At 38.8% G+C, this 22282-nt stretch overlaps 2 protein-coding genes across 3 annotated transcripts; both read right to left on the bottom strand.

The window, feature by feature from the left end:
* Positions 1-445: 445 nt before the first annotated feature.
* On the bottom strand, positions 446-18039 carry LOC140944948 (kelch repeat and BTB domain-containing protein 2-like). Of its 2 annotated transcripts, XR_012166710.1 has the most exons (3): positions 16393-18039; positions 11514-13137; positions 446-966 (listed from the first exon to the last, which is right to left on the bottom strand). XR_012166710.1 is itself a non-coding variant. In XM_073394056.1 (2 exons), the coding sequence occupies exons 1-2, from the start codon at positions 17865-17867 to the stop codon at positions 12585-12587; spliced, it is 2028 nt and encodes a 675-aa protein (XP_073250157.1). In that variant the 5' UTR covers positions 17868-18039; the 3' UTR covers positions 10488-12584. The 2 variants fall into 2 exon arrangements, 1 of the variants encoding a protein (XP_073250157.1); XM_073394056.1 differs by lacking the exon at positions 446-966 and having other exon boundaries at positions 10488-13137.
* Positions 965-5423, bottom strand: LOC140944947 (kelch repeat and BTB domain-containing protein 2-like). Its single transcript, XM_073394055.1, has 2 exons — positions 3942-5423; positions 965-2814 (listed from the first exon to the last, which is right to left on the bottom strand). The coding sequence occupies exons 1-2, from the start codon at positions 5411-5413 to the stop codon at positions 2229-2231; spliced, it is 2058 nt and encodes a 685-aa protein (XP_073250156.1). The 5' UTR covers positions 5414-5423; the 3' UTR covers positions 965-2228.
* Positions 18040-22282: the final 4243 nt, after the last annotated feature.

Genomic DNA, 22282 nt, shown 5'->3' with positions numbered 1-22282 from the left:
AAAGATTGCTGTTGTCCCTAATTTTGTATTAAAACACTCATGACACATGTTTGTTTTTCACTAAAATGTCATTTTGTTATTTAGAAGTAAGATTTTTTTATCTTTATGACAACTTTCAAATGAAGTATTTGGATACTTTACACGGAATGGACGAGACTACCACAACAATTAAAACTTCATATCATGTAATAGAGTGGTTTTCGTTTGAGTGTCGTAAAACCAAAACCAAAGTAATTACTCTGGCCAATCACATAGGACACAGACAATGCATTGAACCAATCAAAACTCGAAGTAATTACATGTGGCTGACGCAAAGGGCGGGAAAATGCATGCGAGCGCGTCACAATTGGCTTTGGTTTTACTTCTGATTGGATGAAAAGGTGGTGCGAATCTTTTAAGCCAATCGCATCGTGTAGAAAGTGCAAAACCAATTACTTTTCGACACTCAAATGAAAACCGCTCTAAAAGGCTCTTAAAAACAGAGTATTTACTTTAAAACTTCACTGCATCCTTTTGAATTTCTCACTGCTGTTTCTAAATATAACATTTTAAAAAATATAACTCTATAAATCATAGGTGTTACTTTCTCCACCGATAATTTTTCAAAATATAAATTCATCAAACATGAATGTAAAAGTTATTTACCTGAAGTAACGCTCAACAAACTAATTACCTTACTAACCCTAATTTTTAAATTAAAATAATCACAAATAGTAGTAAGTAGTAGTAATAGAAAGCAGCATAACATTGTCTAACTATTTTATAAATCCTTGCTAGTTGTATGGTTAATGTTTTATCTCAGGTAATTTTTGTTATTTCAACTTCATTAGCATACATTACCATGCCCAAAAACAAAAGAAAAACAAAAATTATCTGAGATAAACAATTAACTACAACATGTAAATTAATGGTAAACAGAAATTTCACTTAAAACCTTAAGACATTCAACTGCTTCAGAATTAAAGCCTTAACCCTTTAAGTCCCAATAGTGTCTAACGTCAATTTTCTCTTAATGATATCCATACAATGTCAAGAGATTAGGTTATGAGAATTAATAAAATGATCACCTAAGGGAAAATGCCTTGATCTTTTATCAAATTCTCTAAACTCATTCTTAAAGGAAATGTAAGGAGATCAGTCTGGAGAATTTGTATGTGGATACTGGGGCTTAAAGGGTTAAATTGGTCTGAAACCTGCACGATCACCTCTACTTTATGTGTTCAGGTTTCCCTGACAGCTACTTTGACAGCTTAGTCAGAAGCTATGCAAGGATATTTTTGTGCTACAACTGGAAACAAAAGAATTATTGTAGGGACAATGATATGGTTTTCTTTTTTTTTTTTGACACATACCCTGAACTGCAGGACAATATTTCCAGAGGCAGTGAGGAAGGGACAGCAAACCAAGGGGAATGTCCTTCAGAGTAATGTGCCTAAACCAATAATTTTGTCACCAGCTGTAGGAGGCACCACCCTCTAACCTCCACAAGTGAGCATAACTGAACTTCTCCTTACAATATCAGTCAATAGTAACATTTCAAGTTATTGACAGTTCTATATGGTGGAGTTTCTTTCATTGGAACACCCATATCTTCACTGCATTGCTTGAGTGTATTCTAATGGAACTTTCAGAACTATTATTGCTTAGGAAACTTATACTAGCACACTACCTAAAACATCAGTGCCAAATGAAGACTACTTCCTTATAAAGCATTTTCACAGACATCACAACGGCCATATTGGTGTTCCATAACACTGAAATGGTGGCCATGTTGGTGTTCTAAACTAATCCTGTGGGAGTTGAACTCTTTTCTTATGCAAAAACTTTCAGTGTTCCAATAAATTAGCATAGATGCTGGCCACATGAGTGAAAATGCCCTATAATTTCATGATGGTTAAAACAAGTACCCATAGCTAACTGGAAAACTTTAAGATTTACAAATGAAATACTTGATTGAGATACATTTAAAACCTCCCCAAGTAAATAAAACATGGCACTTCAAGTCCTCCAAATTAAGGGAAGCATTTAACCCTGTAGGTCCCAAGAGTTAAAATGGAACATCAACTTTCTTCTAAGAATTTCAAGGTAAAGAGAATTTATCAAATGATCCCAAAGGGAAAATATTTTGATCTTTTATCAAATTCTCTCAACTTATGCCCTGAGGAAATGTATAAAGATCAGTCAGGAGAATTTGTATGAGGATATTAGGAGTTAAAAGGTTAAACTGTTTACCAGTAGGCTTCATCATCACTGGAACCATTGGCCCAATCCATAAACCCATGCAATGCATGCCATCCAAAGAAACTTAAACTGTCATCGCTGTCACTTCTGTAAGAATCATCTTCCATATCATTTTCACTATCTTCTCCAAACACATCGTCTGAAAACGGTGCTTCGGGCAGCCTTTGCAGGATCATTGCAGGCAGCTTAGTGATACAGAGAGTAAAACATGCCTGCTTGCTGCTTGGACCAAAATGCTCTACCTTTCGCCAAGTATTAGTCCGCACATTGTATTTAACAGCATCATGGGAGAAGTCAAAAGTTACATCAGGCATCAAAGGCACTATGATCTGGTTCTTTACTACAATAATGTTATTGCACCCAGGATCAGGGTAAGGGAGACTTGCAATGAAATGCCACTCGTCAGTATTAGGAGAATACACTTCACACGTAGGGGTTGAGGTTATACCAGTTGCACTGAAGGTACGTCCCCCAATCACATAGATCTTGCCATTCAAAAATACAGAGCTTGGCAGCACCCTTGCTTGATTCATACTGGCAACAAATGACCATGTATCCTTTTCTGGATCATACCTACAAAGGTATTTAAAAGTACCACAGGTTCAAGATAATTGGATGAGGAACTTTGCAAGAATTGTTGAACTATTTTATATTCTAAAACAACTTACATTGAAAGTACTTTAAGCTAAATTACATTTTGATCAACAACATGTGTGCGTTATGTAATATTTTTTATATTATGCACATCTCCAAAAATACTCATTGACAACTTAGAAAAAGCCGACTTTAAGTCATTTCCTAAGTAGCTATTAGGGTTTAACCTGCTGTTAGGGTTATGTTTCACTTAGCTCCAAGGCAGAGCTGAGTGAAACATTAGGGAGATTTACAATCACATTACTAAACTCTTCCATTAGCAGTGGGTTTGCATAAATTTTCTACGCCAGATACCACACAGAAAACACATAAGAAAGTAATGCCCAAAATTCTGGTGGCAAGGGAAGCACTTAAATCTAGGGGTAAGGTGACCAGGAGAGAAACCCTCCTGGGGGGAGACAAGATCGAGTGGTACCAGGGGTAGCAACCCTGGCAGGAGTACTTATCAGTCTCCAGGGTGAGGCCCAGTCGTGAATGGACCAAAGCCCTAGGAAAACTGGCTGGGAAAGGACATTGTATGGCACAAAGAGGAGCACATGTGTGTGATCAGCATGTGATAACATGGATGGAACCCTTGTGGAGTTAAGAAAATAGATCATGCTAAGTTACAGTGGACTTTGCCAAAGGAGAAGGATACATTGAAATCAAACAACTAGTTACTGTTCATTGTTCTTTCTCGTACTTTTGACTAGTATCTACAGTTACTTAGTAAAAAAGCTTTCAAATGTTGAACATTGTGTGACAACAGAACAGAGATATGGTTGTTGCTAGTATGTCAACATGTTTGCATTCGTAGGAAATAATCTCAGGTTTATTAACATCAGTTTATGCTACCATAAACTTGAACTTTACAGCAAACATAAGATTCAAGTGGAGAAATTCTCCAAATAGGAAATGGGCAAATAAAGCAGCTCAAAACAATTTTTATGGATAAAAATGGCATCAATCTAGTGATTTCTGTGCAGTGAGCTTAGATCTTGCCATTTGCTTGCCTAGTGGCATGGATGAGAAAAAAGTGAGAAAATTCTTATTTAACTCAAACAAACCTCTCAACACTTGAAAAAAAATCTGAATTCTCCAATAAATGAGCGGTTCCACCACCAATGATGTAAATGTGACCATTCCCTGTCACGCAGCCTGACCTAGATCTAGAAGTGTTTAAGCTGGCACAGAACACCCAATCATCCATTTCTGGATTGTAACACTCCACAGTGTTACAGCAACTGCCATCTTCAAGCGATCCACCAGTATAATACAGCAGCCCATTAAGTTGTGCCAAGGAAGCCCTTGCTCTGCTCACTTTACAAGGTGTCTTAGTCTCCCATTGTGGGTGCATACTGAAGCTAAAAGAAGACTTCTCCTGATTCTTCACCTCATTGAGACACAGAGTGCTTAATCTCGTGGGACTACCATTGAAAATTTTACACTCACCTATTATGTACAGAGACCGTCCAATAACTGCCAATTCTGGACCAACATGCATATTAGGATAATCTGATAAAACAAATGTTTCTTCCTTGTCCAAATCATAACAGAATACCTTGCAGGAACCATATAGCACAGCACTAATCCCAATCATGACATTATGCAGTTCAGTGGATGGTCTTGTCCTCTCAGCTTGTGGTTTGTCATCTGCCCCTGTTTGCTTTCCACGTTTCTTCTTTGTCCATTTTGTTTTGATCTTCCTCTTGGAAGATCCTAACAGACTGGAGAAGGTAGCAAGTATTGGCTCTTTCGACATCTCCGATTTCAGGAATCCTTTAGGCAACGACTTCCCTCTCAGATGGATTAGTAATTCAGGTAAATCTGAGACACGACTTTCTTCATCATACTTCACCCACTTCAGTACAGCTTGGTAGACCTCTTCCTCCCTTTCCACTTGAATTTCATCACTAGATATGAAATTGATCAGACTCTTTTTTGAAATGGAAACAAATTCTTCGTTGTTCACCGCAGAGAAGAAGTTCTCTTTAATAGAGTTGCTTGCCCTTTTCGCAAGTTCACTTGCGCCAAACTGTTCGGCTACTTGTAGAATACTGAAACAATTTTCAATGCTAAGCTGTTTGTTCAGAATCTGAATGCACGCCTTTTTCACTGGAGTGACAAGAAGAAAGCTTGCAGTGTTGAGCAACTCCAACACGTTGTCGTCGTTTATAACAATCTCTCGCGTGTAAAAATAATCAAGAATGAGCGACATGGAGTCAAAACTAACTGAATGCAACTTAAGGAGTGTTTGGTTTGATTCTTTCATACCACTGTTAAACATGGTATAAAAAAATTGGCTGCTTGCCGCCAAAACACATCGATGAGTGGCCAATTGTCTTCCCTCTACTTCCAGGGTCACGTCGCAAAAACCCCCTTCTTCTCCCTCGAGTCTCAGCTTGTTTAGAAGAGAAAGTGCGATGCTTTCACTTCCCTTGAACCTAATTCCACCTGAACCATAAAAATTAAGCTCTGAAAGTTTCTCTCTGTCTTGCTGTTCGAAAAGATTTTCCGTGTTCCTCACACTGCCGGCCATCTTGCCTTCTTCGACTGGGTCATTGACTCGCAAAGCGGGATGGGAAAAGCGATAAAAACATTGGCGCCAATTTATAAATTTTCCCGCCATACAACCTCATTACCAGGCCATCCCCAAATCGGGGAAAACGAGCGTTATGAACAACAAATGAGAAAACAAACTCTGCAACTCGCTTGGCTAGCGGGACTTGAACTCGTCACTATTCCAGGGACTACGGATCTGCTAAAACTGGAGACAGGACAGCACTCAAACCTGGACTTTAACGTAACAGTTTAACCTTCAGCTCGTGGACGTAAATGTAAACTGCATACACTCTTTTTTTAATAAGAATATTGTTTTCCCGGGCCAGGCTGAATATTCTTATTTTTCCGCCGATTTTAGGCTGTAAATATTCTTGTATTATTCTTAATTATAGCTTATGACATTTCCGTTTTAGAATATATTAAGGTATCAATTATAGTTTTGTTAAATATAGTTAGCTAGTTTTGCCGTTTAAAGAAAGGAATAAATTGAAAACCTATATTTGTACTGTATTTACAGATTTTCACCACACGAAATTATATCCTTTTCAAAATCTCAGCCTGGAGTTTATTCTTAGAGTATTCTTAAGATTTCCCAAATTTCAGCCTCGATATTCTTATAAAATATATTCTTACAGAAAAAAAAGAGTGTACAAGCATATCCTACAGTCATGTAAATCATCTATGAAAATCACACAGTCATGTAGATCGAAAAAATGGGATAACAGTGCTCTATTTATACTAACCGATCAACTTATTACATCATCACAAAACAAATAGAAAGAAGGCTGTATAAAATCAGCTGAAAACGGAAAACAAATCTGGACAAAGTTGTCAAAGTTAGCCTAATTGGCTAGGTTAAATGACTTCAAATTCAATGTCAGTCAAGCAAATAAATTTCGGAAATTTACAAAGATTCAGCGCTAAAGCCGTGCAAAAGAATTTGAGTTTCAGTTGCTCAGGATTCCTTAAATTGTCAAAACTATAAAAACTACAGACAATTGGTATTTAAACAGGAGAAAGGTTAGCCTGGCACCAGGCTCCGCATTGGGGGCAAAAGGAGAAAAAAATCGGCCTCCTCTCCGCTCGGCGATATTTTTCCTATTTCACCCCATTTTGACTCTTTCCACACTGCGGAGCATGGTCTCAGGCTAGAAAAAGGTCCTGTTGCAGTAGCGTTGCCCCATCCCCCCCCCCCCCCCCCTCCCCAAGTCTGAAGGTCTGATACACCACTGAGTTGTTCAGTGACTAAGCTGTATAATTATTAAGAAACTAGTTATCTTTTTAAAAGTCAACAGTGAAGTAAAATGTGGCATGTATAATTTTAAAGAACTAAAACATCTCAATGCAAAGTAAATTACTGCTAAAAGAACTTCAAAGGGAATATTTAAGCAAATAAAGAATTCACGAGAAATTTCTCCTTACACTACGTCTAAGGTGGCTGTTTCGATTTATCCAGATTTATAGAAACTAAATGAGTAAATTTGATCTAGGGAATATATTAACGAGTGGTACTGCCCTCAAATGTCTCTCATTTCGATTCAAGCATTTAAATGTTTCTTAACGGAAGAGGAGAACAGTAACAACCTGACTTCACATTGTGAATCGGTATCGTCCCCTCTCTTTGGTCAGGTAAGGAAAGGTACGTTTTTTATTGGGGTGGGTGGGCCAAGGCTTCGGAGGGGAGGGTCCTTAGTAAATTTTTTACAAATTGGGGAGGGTCAAAGCTGTTTTATTCTCAACCGGGGGAGGGTCGCAGTTTTTTTGGCAAGGAAGAAATTACTCCAGGTCGCTTCTATTTTGTATATACAAGCAAAGCTTCCAGTCAAGATTAATCCAAATTATTTAAAGGTGTCGAAAATTTTTTTATCAAAAAACTATCTTCTCCCAACTAACATAATTGTCTCTCTCGACCTGTGTCCGCTTTCGCCCAGATTTTGATGTTTCCGCGCGGGGTTCTAGCTGGTATAAAATTAGTCTCCGGTGAGGATTCTTCACTTAAGCTACTCGGGCTTAAACCGACAACTTCGGGAACCACCCTAGGCCTTCATCTTTCCACTTCTCTGGACTTGCTCTTTCACTTGTTCCCGCAGCCGATGTCCCACCAAAAGAGTCAGAGGAGTGGCGGGCATCCTTCTTAGAATGGCGAGTCGGCAAACAGCCACAATAGCCACAAGTTGCTCCATCTGACCTCATGAAATCCTCGCATTCACCACAAGCACATTTCCCTCTTTCTATTCCTCGTACATCCTTGCCCATTTTCAAGTTTTCACCGTACAATCACACCCCACGCAATTAACTACTTTGTGCGCAGATGAACGTGGTTATATGAGTAACACTTCCAGTTTGTTATTTTCACTTCCGGTTATTTTTGTCTTGGATAGGTAGGGGGGGGGGGAGGGTCAGATGTTTTTGTTTGGGTATTCTGAAGGGTCATGCATTAATCCATTCCAGGAAGTGGGAAGGCCACGACTTTTTTCGCAAACAATTCTAAAATACCCCGACCCACCCCCCCCCCCCAAAAAACGTACCTTCCCTAGGGACCGGTCATTATTTATGTGGGGGGGTGGGGGGGATTTTTTTCGTTTTAGCATGAAAGAAAAAACGTGACCCACCCCTTTAAGCCCATTAGTTAATTCTTGACCCACCCCCATATAACTTTATGTAAGAGGTGACCCACCCCCAACCCCCTTCAATCTATACCTCTATAAGGAGTTCCTGTTCACTGAACGAAATCAGCATATCTTGTGGACCAGTGTCCTACCCTGCGGCCACTTCTTGTTGATGTGCCTTCTTGTATTGTTACAGTATGACTGTCATCATCTGATTCACTTTTACTTTCACTTTCATCACACAAAACAAGGTCATTGTCACTGTCACTCTCATCACTGTCCTCACCAACACTGACGCTTGAAGGAAATGTAGATTGATTCGATTGATTTTGTCGATTTTCTTTCCGTTATTGCTAAGTTTATTATGCTCAATATATTTGTCCAACTCGGGGGCTTTCAGAGTGTCAAGCTCCCCCTTCTCTACAAGTGTTTTCCAGTCATAGCAATGTACATCTTTTAAGGCTCGAACTTGCTTTCTTTTCTTCGCTCTTGCTTACGGATCTCATTGACACTTAGGTTGGATAACTACATATGACATCCAGTTGTGTCATATTTTATGTCCAGCATTGCATTAGAATTTATTTAGATCTTCCACATGAGTTGTAGTGAGTGTGATCCTTTACAAAACACACAATGACCCACTCCCAATCATCGTTAAATTCTCTTCCGGCCCACCCCTTTTCTCTAAAAAAAATAGGCCTGGCCCACCCCATGATTTTTCCCCCCCACCCCCCCCCCCCCCCCCCACATAAATAATGACCGGTCCCCTAGCTTGTGGCATTCTAGAAAGCACAGTAATAATCCAGATGGTTGGAAATCCCATGCGGTGGCTGTTTTCTCAGCCAAGAACTGCTGCTTCGGCTTACTGGAAGACAAGGGCAAATTACTGAACCACCATGCCTCGTCAGGGCAGCAATACGACCTTGAACAGACTGCTCTGGAGAAGAATCCTCGATCACCTCAGCGTTTTTGAAGTCAAATACATCAATAAAATCAGCTTCACCAGCATCATCGTACAGAGACAGATCCTCAATATCAAACCTCATTACTTAGATCCTTGACCAGCTTGACTTGACTCAATGGCGGGCATGATGGTTCGCGGCGAAGGTAACTGAACCAACTGGCGTTGCCGAGAGTAGCCGGCATTGCTGCCAGAGGCGGGCGAGTTCCTTGAACGATAGCAGCTTCTCCAGGAACGGCCTGGCTTACCGCAGAGGAAGCAGCTGCTCATAGAAGGAAAGCAGCGGAATCGTTAGAATATCTAGGAGAGAGACGCCTTGAGTTTGGTTTAAATTTATTGGCCTTCTTAGCCTTTTTCTTCTCCCTTTGACTTTTCAAGAACCTTGCGATTCCTTTCCTCATCAGAATCGTTCTCAACCGTGCAGATCTGCGAGAACTATATACTTCGAACGAGCAGCGACAAAATTCTTATCTTCCTCTAAGACATTCCTGACCTCGAGGGGTTTTCCAGAATGAAGGGATTGAATAGCGCTGTCGAAAAAAGTAGCGACAGTTCTCTTGATGATAAAACTGTTCCTGATTACCTTTGGAGTTGAAAGAATGGCGAGCCGAGTTCTCTAAGCGGATTTTCTTGACGGCCTGGTTAATGGACCATCTTTCATGGTTCTGCCTCTTAAGCTCCTCTTTAAAAGAGCAAAGTTCCTTGGACAAAAGAGGTTTCAGTTCGGCAAACGCCCCGGGCAGTAGTCGCGGAAGAACCAGATGCAACCGTGCCACCAGAAAGAGGGGGAAAACAATGCTGCGAACCGTAATGAAAAAGCTTTTCAACTCAAGGTGTTACGTTGAAAAGCATTTATTCTCATTTCTGAAGGTCAGATTAGCCAACATTTTCATTTTCACTGTGAACCGTGACAGGAATGGATGGAGAAACAGAATTGAAGATTTAAATGAATTGCATGTGGGTATTTTGGGAGCTGTTCTGCGTCAGGGGCAGATCCGGGATTTTTTTTAGGAGGGGGTGCACTCGTCTCTTGCTCTACTTCAACACCAATAAACCATATAGTTTTTTTTTTGCAGAATACCAGTTATATTAGATAACCGCATTTCATCTCAGGGAGGGGGGGGGGTGTGCACCCTCCCCCTAGATCCGCCCCTGTGCGTAACAGTTTTCCAAGATTGCTGTTGTCCCTAATTTTGTATTACAACACTCATGACCAACGATGACACATATTTGTTGTTCACTAACATGTCATTTCGTTATTTAGAAGTAATTTCTTCTCTTTATGTCAACTTTCAACTGTTATGATCTACGCAATAGCATTAAGTTTCAGGTTCCCCAATTTAACCTAGAGGTGGGCAGGAATTCATCAAGATATAGGGGAGCTTTGATTTGGAACTCCATTCCAGACAATTTAAAAAGAGCAACAAGTCTAAACATTTTTAAAAAGCTTCTTAAGAAAAACAGACCCCTGTTCGACAATATAAATTTCAACAAGATGAAAAAGTATTTTAATTGTTCTTAACTTTTAGTCTTTTATCTTACTACTGTGTACTTATTATTTTTATATAACTATTTTCTGTACATCTTTTTTTTTTTTTTAATTTTATTTGTATATCATCAATAGATAGTTTATCAGCAGGTCCACATCAGCTTTAGCTGCCTTTTAACTTAACCTGCTTTACAAAATAAACTATGAATGAATGAATGACTACCATAACACTTAAAAACTTCATATCATATATCATGTAATATAAAACTCTTAAAAATACATTTTACTTTAAAAATTCACTGAATCCTTTTGAATTTGTAACTGCTATTTCTAAACAGGAGCATTTCAAAAATATAACTCTCTCTATATATATCAAAGGCGTAACTTTCTCTACCCATAATTTTCCAACTAATAAGTATTATTAAAAAATGAATCATTGGATAATGCAATTCTAGAGCTGTGATTGGCTTAGCCATCATGGTATATGAGCCACTATACCATGCTTTACAAATATGGTAACTGTACACATCTGCTCAAAATAAAAAACAAGCTGAAAATCGCTTGTTTTTACAAATAAAGTCGGGAAGAATTCTCAATATTTTGTGAGCATTTTTAATAAAACAATTATTCCACTCACACTTAAGCTTGTTAGATATGAGATGATTATAGCCAACTCAGCACTTCGTGCCTTGTTGGCTATCTGCCATCTCATATCCAAAGCCCACTCATGGAATAATTGTTGATTATCATAAAACACAACACCCTGATAGTTAGCTAAGTTTACTGAAAAAGTTCTAAGGCTTTGGCAATTGAAGCAAGCTCAAGCTGCAGAATTGTTGATGCAATTTGCAAACAGTAAGTCACATAAGTGCAAAGTATTTTCAACATGGCAAGAAAAATGAAAGCAGCGTAACATTGTCTAACTATTATTTTTATAAACACTTGCTACTGAATACATCAATGGGAAACAAAAATTCCACTAAAAACCTTAGACATTAAACTGCATTAGTATTTAAGCCTTAAATTGGTCTGAAACCTGCACACTCACTTTTACTGTATGTGTTCAGATTTCCCTGAGAGCTACTTTGACAACTCAGTCAGAAGCTGTGCAAGGATATTTTTGGGCTATAATTGGCAACAGAAGAATTATTGTTGGGACAATGGTGTAGTTTTCTTTGCATTTTCTTTTACACATACCCTGAACTGCAGGAAAATATTGTCTAGAGGCAGTGTGGAAGGGACAGCGAACCAAGAGAAAAGTCCTTCAGAGTAATGTGTCTAAACCAATAATTTTGTCACCAGTTGTAGGAGGCACGACCCTCTAACCTCCCCAAGTGACCATAATTGAACATCTCCTTACAACATCAGTCAATAGCAACATTTCAAGTTATTGACAGTTCTATATGGTGAAGTTTCTTTCATTGGAACACCCATATCTTCACTGCATTGCTTGAGTGCATTCTAATGGAACTTTCAGAACTATTATTGCTCAGGAAACTTATACTAGCGCACTACCTAAAACATCAGTGACAAATGAAGACTACTTCCTTATAAAGCGTTTTCACAGACATCACAATGGCCATATTGGTGTTCCATAACAATGAAATGGTGGCCACGTTGGTGTTCCAAACTAATCCTGCAGGAGTTGAACTCTTTTCTTATTCAAAAACTTTCATTGTTCCAATAAATTAGCATAGATGCTGGCCACATGAGTGAAAACGCCCTATAATTTCATGATGGTTAAAACAAGTACCCATAGTTAACTGGTAAACTTTAAGATTTACAAATGAAATACTTGATTGAGCCACATTTAAAACCTCCCCAAGTAAATAAAACATGGCACTTCAATTCCTCCAATTTAAGGGAAGCATTTAACCCTGTTGGACCCAAGAGTTCAAATGGAACATCAACTTTCTTCTAAGAATTTCGATAAACAAGAGAAAAAGGTAAAGAGAATTTATCAAATAATCCCAAAGGGAAAATATTTTGATCTTTTATCAAATTCTCTCAACTTATGCTCTGAGGAAATGTATAAAGATCAGTCAGGAGAATTTGTATGAGGATATTAGGAGTTAAAAGGTTAAACTGTTTACCAGTAGGCTTCATCATCACTGGATTCATTAGCCCACCCCATAAACCCACTTGAACTGTCATCGCTGTCACTTCTGTAAGAATCATCTTCCATATCATTTTCACTATCTTCTTCAAAAAAGTCTTCTAAAAATAGTGCTTTGGGCAGCCTTTGCAGGATCATTGCAGGCAGCTTAGTGGTGCAGAGAGTAAAAGATGCTTGCTTGTTACTTGGACCAAAATGCTCTACCTTTTGCCATGCATTAGCCCGCACATTGTACTTTACAGCATTGTGAGAGAAATCGAGAGTTACGTCAGGCATCAAAGCCACCATAATCTGGTTCTTTACTACAATAACTTCAATGCATCCAGGATCAAGGTAAGGGAGACTTGCAATGAACTGCCACTCGTCAGTATTAGGAAAATACACTTCACAGGTAGGGGTTGAGTATATACTGGATGTACGTCCCCCGATCACATAGATCTTGCCATTCAAGCATACAGAGCTTGGCAGTACCCTTCCTAGATTCACACTGGCAACAAATGACCATGTATCCTTTTCTGGATCATACCTACAAACATATTAAAGACCAACAGGTTCAAGAAACTTGGATGAGAAACTTTGTAAGAAAAGGCTCTTTGCAAGACTGTGATCATGTGATCAACTTTCGGTAAACACGAAAAAAGTTCACTTTTGTTAGCACAAGCTGAAAGAGCATATTTAAATTAGGTAACCTGAGAATTTTCAGCCGTATATCCCAATAAAGTAGCAATACATATTGCAATGGCGGCTGAAAAAAAAATATTGCAATAACAGTTGCGGCTGTAAACAATCAAAGAAAGACTATTTGTCAACTCGTGGGTACGTTGTTTAGAAAATAATCAATTAGTTATCACCTCTGGTTTTCCCACAGTCAATATTAGGAAATGATAGAAATTCAGATTACAAATATACTATCCTTGTCCTGGAAACACAATACCTTTCTTGCTGTTTATTGCACTTTAGTAACAGTTATTTAAGTTTATATTTAAAAACAACAAAAAAAAAAACAGCAAAACAAATAAGCAAACAAGACAAAACAAAAACAAAAAAAAAGGAAGAAGGGAAAAAGAAAGTCCTTAGCAGAATATGAACCCGGAACCTTCGGGTTGACCCGACTTCACATAGCCACTATGCCATTGAGGATGTTCACATGATTTTGCGAAAAGTTTCAAGTTTAATGCCTTTTCCATGGAACTTCCGCCGGCAAACGACTGGGGCAAACGATCTAACCATACTTAACCGATTGAAAAAAACGACTTGAGGCAATCGGATGAAATTTAGGCTAATTGAGACCAGGCTACTGACAGTAAAAAACAATGTAAACGCATTTCATGGCAATGAAAGAACATATGCAATACAAAGCCGACACAACTCCCCCACGAAGTAAAACAGAAAACACAAGCTTATGTTTTCTTATCTCGATTTCCGCTGTTATTTTAAAGGTAATGCTCAAACTCACATCCATTTCCCCCCGTGATCTTGGGGAGTCCTTAAGAAGAAGAAGAAGAAGAAGAAGTGCCTTTATTTACCATACATTTTTATAGTCCGTATTTTATACCCCATCCGCAGTCCGCGTTTTATACTGACCGCGATAAACTCATTCATACACGTAACCTACTACACTACTACAAGGTAGGAGATCAAGCCAGCGTCGAAGTTGAAGGAGTCGAAGAGCAAACGCTCATCTTCTCGTCAAGTTTAACGCCTGGATGGGTCAAAGGCTTTTGAATCGTAATAATTTGAAAGATTCCTGCGTGTCTTAAATTTGGTAAAACGTCTATCCTAACCGTGCTGTAGCGCACGATGCACGCTCTCAGCGAGGAATTTGATGCTTCCGAACTTCAGCGAGCGTGTGCTTCTTTGGAAACGATAGATCTTCACGTTCTCGAGTTCGGACCCGATTAATTACGAAGTGCGTCTACTACGAGTGAGCGAGTGACTCATTTGCATATCTCTGTCCCTGCAATAACTCGTGGTACGCTCACGCGTACCCATGAGTTAAAAAATCAAAAGATTGCATTGTTTAAAAAATATTTCATTTTGCAAGGCAAATTTCATTTCAGTCTAACAAATGAACAAAGGGGTGTGTTGAACTGTGTCTCATTGGGTCATAATCTGTTAGTTAGTGGACAAGCCAGAACAGGAAAATCAACACAAAGTTGTTTTCCAGAATGAAATACTTTGTAAGTGCATGTTCAATGAGAAACAATGCAATCTTTTGATTTTTCTTTTTACAGCTACAACTGTTATTGCCATATTTTTTTCTACATCATACATAAAAAACCATCGTCAAAGGCTTTTTCAAAAGAAGAGTAGACATCAACCAAGTGCAACATGTCACTACATAGCTGACACGCGATGCTTGACTTCCGCGACCCTGGAGTGCTATTTTAGAAGGGAAACACCAGTTACTGTGCCCAGTAGGCTAAATGCTCCAATTGTATTTTGATGGTTGAACAATTTGACCCTGCCATCCCTTGTCGGTTTGAAATTGTCGACTTGACAGTTAGAGTCTGTTGCGGGGCTGATCTCGACTTCCTTAACCATGGCTGTGTATTGTCCACTTCATTGTCAATTTAGGTCCTTCAAAATGGGAATTTTGGCGATGTGAATGATGGAAAATGCACATTTTTTATCAGAACAACTGTTTCTGGTGGAATTGTCTCCATGACACAAATGTCATGGAATATATTGCCGCGGAGAGCAAAGCAGAGTACTGTCATCTCAGCAAAAACTGACCCACATAAAAAGGAATTAAACAGTGCCTAGGAGGTCTGAAATGCAGTCAGAATACAAAGAAAAACAAGAAAAGGCTAAAGGTAAGCTTCAAAGTGATATTCAATGTACATTTTATTAATTTAGTGAGAAAAGAATATTTCTCATGCAACACCTTATAATTTTCTTGCTGTATGAATCATTGATTAGCCTAGAAGAGTAGCACTGTTCTCGGGTTCTTGGGATCCCAACAGGCATGAAACGCAGTCAACACACAAATAAACATAAGAAAATACTAAATGCAACCTTAAAAGGAAAAATTTAATGTACATTCCGCTCAATTATGGAGAAAAACTGTAGGATAATTCTCATACAATACCTTATAATTTTTGCCGTACAAATAATTATTAATTAGCTAAATGGGTAATTTTGCTAAAGGTTCTCATAACAAGCTTGGGCTACCTGTGGGTTTCCATACAAATCCTTGTAAATTCTAAAATTTTTAAACTGTCATTAAATCTTTCATTTACACATTTAAGGGCTCAAATTCCCTGTTATCAATTAAAAGGAGATTTGAGCCCTGTAATGCTTAAGGAAATATTTCATGACAGTTTTGAAAATTTCCAAATTACAAGGATTTGTGTGGAAATCATGCAAGTGTGACTGGATGGCAAAAGTTGTTTTCCCCATACAAATGCTTCCAACTTTCAGCAGCTGTTGCAATCACTACTTTTGAGGCATACGGCTGAAAATTCTCAGGGTTACCATATTTTAATATACTCTTTCAGCTTGTACTAACAAAATTTTTCAAAAATGAACTGTTTGTGTGTTTACTGAAAAGTTGATCATGTGATCAATCACATTTACAGCAAAGAGCAAAATAATGTCAGATTCAAGTTGAAAAATTCTCAAAATAGGAAATGAGCAGATAAAGCAGCTCAAAACATTATTGTTATGGATAAAAATGGCATCAATCTAGTGATTTCTGTGCAGTGAGCCTAGATCTTGCCATTTGCTTCTCTAGTGGGTGAGAAAAAAGGGATGAAATTCTTATTTAACTCAAACAAACCTCTCAACACTTGAAAGAAATGTTTCTGAACTCTCTGCTATAGGATCAGTTTCACCACCAATGATGTAAATGTGACCATTCCCTGTCACACAGCCTGACCTAGATCTGGAAGTGTTTAAGCTGGCACAGTACACCCACTCATCCATTTCTGGATTGTAACACTCCACTGTGTTACAGCAACTGCCATCTTCAAGCCATCCACCTATGTAATACAGCAGCCCATTAAGTTGTGCCAGGGAAGCTTTTATTCTGCTAACTTTACAAGGTGCTTTAGTCTCCCATTCTTGGTCCATACTGATGATGCTAAATGAAGGCTTCCTCTGATTCTTTACCTCATCAAGACACAGAGCACTTAATCTTGTGGGAACACCATTGAAAAGTTTACTCCCACCTATTATGTACAGAGACCGTCCAATAACTGCCAGTTCTGGATCAACATGCATATTGGGGTAATCTGATAAAACAAATGTTTCTTCCTTGTCCAAATCATAACAGAATGCCTTGCGGGAACCATACGGTGCAGAACTAATCCCAATCATGACATTATGCAATTCTGTAGACGTTCTTGTCCTCTCAGCTTCTGGTTTGTCATCTGCCCCTGTTTGCTTTCCACGTTTCTTCTTTGTCCATTTTGTTTTGATCTTCCTCTTGGAAGATTCTACCAGACTGGAGAAGGTAGCAAGTATTGGCTCTTTCGACATCTCCGATTTCAGGAATCCTTTAGGCAAGGACTTCCCTCTGAGATGGCTTAGTAATTCAGGTAAATCTGAGATACGATTTTCTTCATCATACTTCACCCACTTCAGTACAGCTTGGTAGACCTCTTCCTCCCTTTCCACTTGAATTTCATCACTGGATATAAAGTCAATCAGACTCTTTTTTGAAATGGAAACAAATTCTTCGTTGTTCACCGCAGAGAAGAAGTTCTCTTTAATATAGTTGCTTGCCCTTTTCGCAAGTTCACTTGCGCAAAACAGCTCGGCTACTTGTAGAATACTGAAACAATTTTCAATGCTAAGCTGATTGTTGAGAATCTGAATGCACGCCTTTTTCACTGGAGTGACAAGAAGAAAGCTTGCAGTGTTTAGCAACTCCAACACAATGTCGTAGTTTATAACAATCTCTCGCGTGTAAAAATAATCAAGAATGAGCGACATGGAGTCAAAACTAACTGAATGCAACTTAAGGAGTGTTTGATTTGATTCTTTCATACCACTGTGAAACATGGTATAAAAAAATTGGCTGCTTGCCGCCAAAACACATCGATGAGTCGCCAATTGTCTTCCGTCCACTTCCAGGGTCACGTCGCAAAAACCCCCTTCTCCTTCGAGTCTCAGCTTGTTTAGAAGACAAAGTGCGCTGCTTTCACTTCCCTTGAACCTAAATCCACCTGAATTATAAGAATTAAGCTCTAAAAGTTCCTCTCTGTCTTGCTGTTCGAAAAGATTTGCCGTGTTCCTCACACTGCCCGCCATCTTGCCTTCCTCGACTGGGGGAATGACTCGCAAAGGGGGATGGGAAATCGATAAAACACGGTGGTCGGTTGCTAGGGCTTTTCCTCCCAAATACCTCTCAAAACTTAGAGTTTTACGCCATAGACAGGATTAGAATGCATCGAATGTGACGAAACTTGGCAGGGAAGTAGTTTGATAAATTACCTGTTTATTGGTTTTTCTTTCATCCCATGTGACGTCTGTTGTGACGTCATATATCATGTCCAAATTTGGCATCAGAACAAAAATTTAGGAAAGAAATGGTAAAAATTTTACATTAGTTTTCTGTATAGAATTTTATGATTTCTAGTAAAAACCCCATCTCAATCGGATAAAAAGGACTAAAGTTACAGCTAATTAAAGAAATTCAAATTTCCCCCAAATGACCATATATGGTCAAAATTAGGGGTATTATTGAAACAGGAGCAAGGACAAAGTTACATGAAATCAAAATTGTAGTTTTTTCTACTTAGGGTATGTGGTGCTATGACACGTATTTCGTCACGAAATACGTCATTTTGACGTCAGAATGACGTATTTCGTAACGAAAACGCGTCATAGCGGCACATAAGTAAAAAAAAGTAAGTAGAAAAAACTACAATTTTTATTTTATGCAACTTGCTCCTGTGACAATACATTCATTGTTCTCGCGTTTAAAATCCCCCTAATTTTGACCATATATGGTCATGTGGGGAAAAATTTGATTTCTTTTATTAGCTGTAACTTTACGCCATTTTATCGAATTGAGATGGGGTTTTCACTATACATATTCTTTTTCTGCAGCAAAAATGTCTGTAATGTTTTGAACACTGCTTTGCAAGTTTTTAATGTTGTTACTAAAAATAGGCGTCACTTATGACGTCATACTTTCAAGAAACGTCAAAAATACCTTTACAATGGTAAAAATTTAAAGAAAATTTTTCTCTAATTAAGATGTTTTTATGTCTTGCTTCATTTGGAATATAAAATACTGCTCTGTGAGCCAAAAATTGAATTTACGAAGTTGCGGGACGAAAAGCCCTAGCAACCGACCATCGTGAAAAAATTGGCGCCAATTTATGAATTTTTCCGCCGTACAACCTCATGGGCCATTACTAGGGGCCCAGTTTTTCAGACATCCACCGGATAAATCCTCCCTCTCCAGCCCTCCCGATGGCCTCTCTCCTCCACAAAGACCTCTTTGTATCGTAGAGGGAAATCAATTGCGTTATCCACTGGAAAGAGATTTATCCAGAGGATAGCGTTATCCACCTTTCGAAAGACTGGGCACAGACTGGTTTTCACAGTCTCTCTCTCAGTCAATTCACTTCGGTGACAACAACAGCAACACTTTATTCCGTTTTAAAAGAACAATATTACAAACACTGACAAACCGCAGTTAGCATAGCTTATCGAGGCGGAGTGTCAAAAACAAAAACAACAATTAACATTCGCTCGCAGTGATATAAATGAAAGGAAATTGTTGCATAGAATGTGTAATACAAACCGTTAGTTGAAAAGAAGTATAGTACTTATGGCTCTTTCAGTTAATTTAATTTATTACTATAGGATTACTTTATTGTAGATTTTAGTTATGACTGCTGTTCGCTATTCTATTCAGCAGAGCCTCGGGTGAGTCAACATAACTGTCTTCGGCGTCAAAAATTTGAAAGAGCAGATCTGGAATTTTTTATTTAATCAGAAAACCTAAAAATGGCCTTTTACCGACTTTTTCACCTGATTTTACATGAAATAGACAGATTTGGTTGTTTTATGCTGAAAAGTGGATTTTTTTCAAAAAGCTTGGTACTTTGCTTAACCCATTCGCTCCTGGAGATTTTGCCGAAAAACGCGTTTTGAAGCTAGTCGAGTGGTTTTCTGGTCACTGTCGTGCTATAAAGAGCTAAAACTTACCACAAACCGGTTTACAGGTTGTACACTTCGCGGCCTTCTGATCCAGATCCAAAAAATCAGCTTGCGAAGTTCGGGCATGCGCAAAAAGCAAAATTTAGAGTTTTTGGGTGTGACACAGTGTTACGCGAGTCACGCTCGCTTCCCTTTTTAGTTAATTATTGTTGATTCACTGACTGTTAATGTAATAGGATAGCTTAAATTAGGCACGTGGAGTTAAGAGATCGATTCGGAGTTTATAATCTTTGTTGGAGTAGCTTTTCATCTGTTGGAGTAACCTTTTCCTTTTGATTTTACCGTTTCTTTAGCGCATCGCTAGGAGTTGGACAGCGTAAGTGATTGTGTTTTCAATGTTTTATTCGTTTTAGTTTCCGAATTCGAGCCGTATATTTATTGTAGTCTTTGATCTTGTTGTCGTAGTTTTTCCACCACGTGCTATAAAGTAAATGTAAAGAATCTACGTATAAAGAGTTCAGTTAATTCTACAACTGTGGCACTCAGGTAGTAACGGCGTCTCCCGAACGATCCACCACATCGACTCGGGATCGCGACACACAGCAGTCTTGACTTCCCGGGGGGTACTCGATATATCCCTGGGTGGGGAGGTGCGGCGCGGCCCCTCATACTCTGACCCTGTTGAAGACAAATGTCGCTGATTTTCCTACCCTGTTTAAGACAGAATTCCGATTTTTGGTACCCTGTTTAAGACATTTAATTAACATTAGAGCTTGTAAAAATTTTGCTGTTTATCGTCCAAGAAAAGATATCCTGGTTAAGACAAAAATTGACAAATCAATACCCTGATTAAGACAAAAAATGATAAATTTAATACCCTGATTAAGACAAAAAATGATAAATTCGATACCCTGTTTAAGACAAAAATCCCGAAAAACATACCCTGGCTGGCCGCACGTCCCCATTAAGCCCTTATAAGGGAGTACCCCCCCGGGCTTGACTTTTACTTTTCGCTTTCTCTCCTCCCTTCTTTTTTCGCTTTACTTGCCTCATTTTTCTTTCTCTTGCTGGGCATTTAGTAGACTTCATTTTGGTGGGAAGGGTTTTTAGGAAAGGTTTTAGGATCTTAGGATTAGGTGAAAGGAAAGGTAGGTGAGCAATGGAACAAGATTTTCATGGAGATTTTCTGGTCAATGTCACGTGGTTTTTTGCTTCTTTCTCCAGTGTCGTTGACTGAATTGTGCTCATTCTGGCATGGTTTGAAAGATCTCTTCACTCTGCACAAGTTAGCGAAGAAAGTTGTCCTTGACCGTTAAAACTGATGACGTCACAAAGGGTAGAAAGGACCTGGATCCGCACGGGCGGTTACGGGCGGTTCAGGGGCGAATGGGTTAAAAGCGGTCCTCGGGAGTTTGCGTATTTCAAGTGGAAGGCAATTCCATACTTTGGCTAGAATTACTCTGTTGGTTCATGCACGAATGCTTGATATAGATCATTTTCACTGTCACGCAACAAAGAAATAAATTGGAAACCATCCAGTGGAAGAGGCCAAGAAAATGAAATATTACAAAACACTAATATATAAACAATTTGTCCAAGTCAGGTCTTTGTGGCCTACAGTTTCTGAGTTATTGGCCGAAACATTTCATGCACCTTTGTACCTAGAGCTTCGTATAGAGACGCCATATTGGTGTACCGTTTTGTTGCACCAATATGGCCGCCGGAAATCAACAAAAACACCCGCAAAAACACCTGGAGTTCACTTTTTCTATAAAAGCTCTTTCTTTTGCCTGCGAGCAAGCTCTCCTATTTGGGCAAGCGAAGCGAGTCTCGCGAGAACGCGCGAGACTCGTTTCACTCGCCCAACTTTCTTTGTATACGTGCGCATCAGGCGTGCGCATAAACATATCTTCTAATACTTGAAATGGGTATACTGTTGAAAATCAAGAGGAGAGACTTTTTCAACAAGACAGTATTCCTATTTTGGTGTCACCATAGTTATTAGAGGAGACTGGTTATGAAAAGCGGCAAACATCAATGATAAAAACAACAGTGCTGCAGTTTATGTTGGAAGTACAGTGAAAGTGCACAATCCTTTGTTTTCTGTTGGCAAATTGTTACGGAATAAATTAATGCAACGTTTTTATTGGTCAATACGATCAAAATGATAGGAATTCTTTTGAACGTTGTGCACTTTCAGGTCCACAAAAACATATAACAAAGGAGTCTGACGGGTTTCATAACCATTCCACTCAATTAACTATGGTGTCACGCACCCACGCACTATGAAAAATTGGAAGTTTAGATTGCTGTATTTTCGAAATGAAACATGCTATGGGAATGGAAACTTGTACAAAGATTTTTTTTTTTTATCTTCAACATAGTATAAATAAGAATTCGTAAAACCTCGCTATTTTGACTTTAGAATATTTGATGACGTCACTGTGAAAACCATAATCTATAGGAGGAGATGGAGCAACTTTAGGATAAAGGAGGATTCTTACCAGTTGCGAAGTCTTGTACATGAAGTCTTGCACGCGTATCAGTTCTTG

Source organism: Porites lutea, chromosome 7 (assembly GCF_958299795.1).
Source record: "Porites lutea chromosome 7, jaPorLute2.1, whole genome shotgun sequence".
Lineage (NCBI taxonomy): Eukaryota > Metazoa > Cnidaria > Anthozoa > Scleractinia > Poritidae > Porites > Porites lutea.
This window is presented reverse-complemented; position numbering and strand designations above follow the sequence as displayed.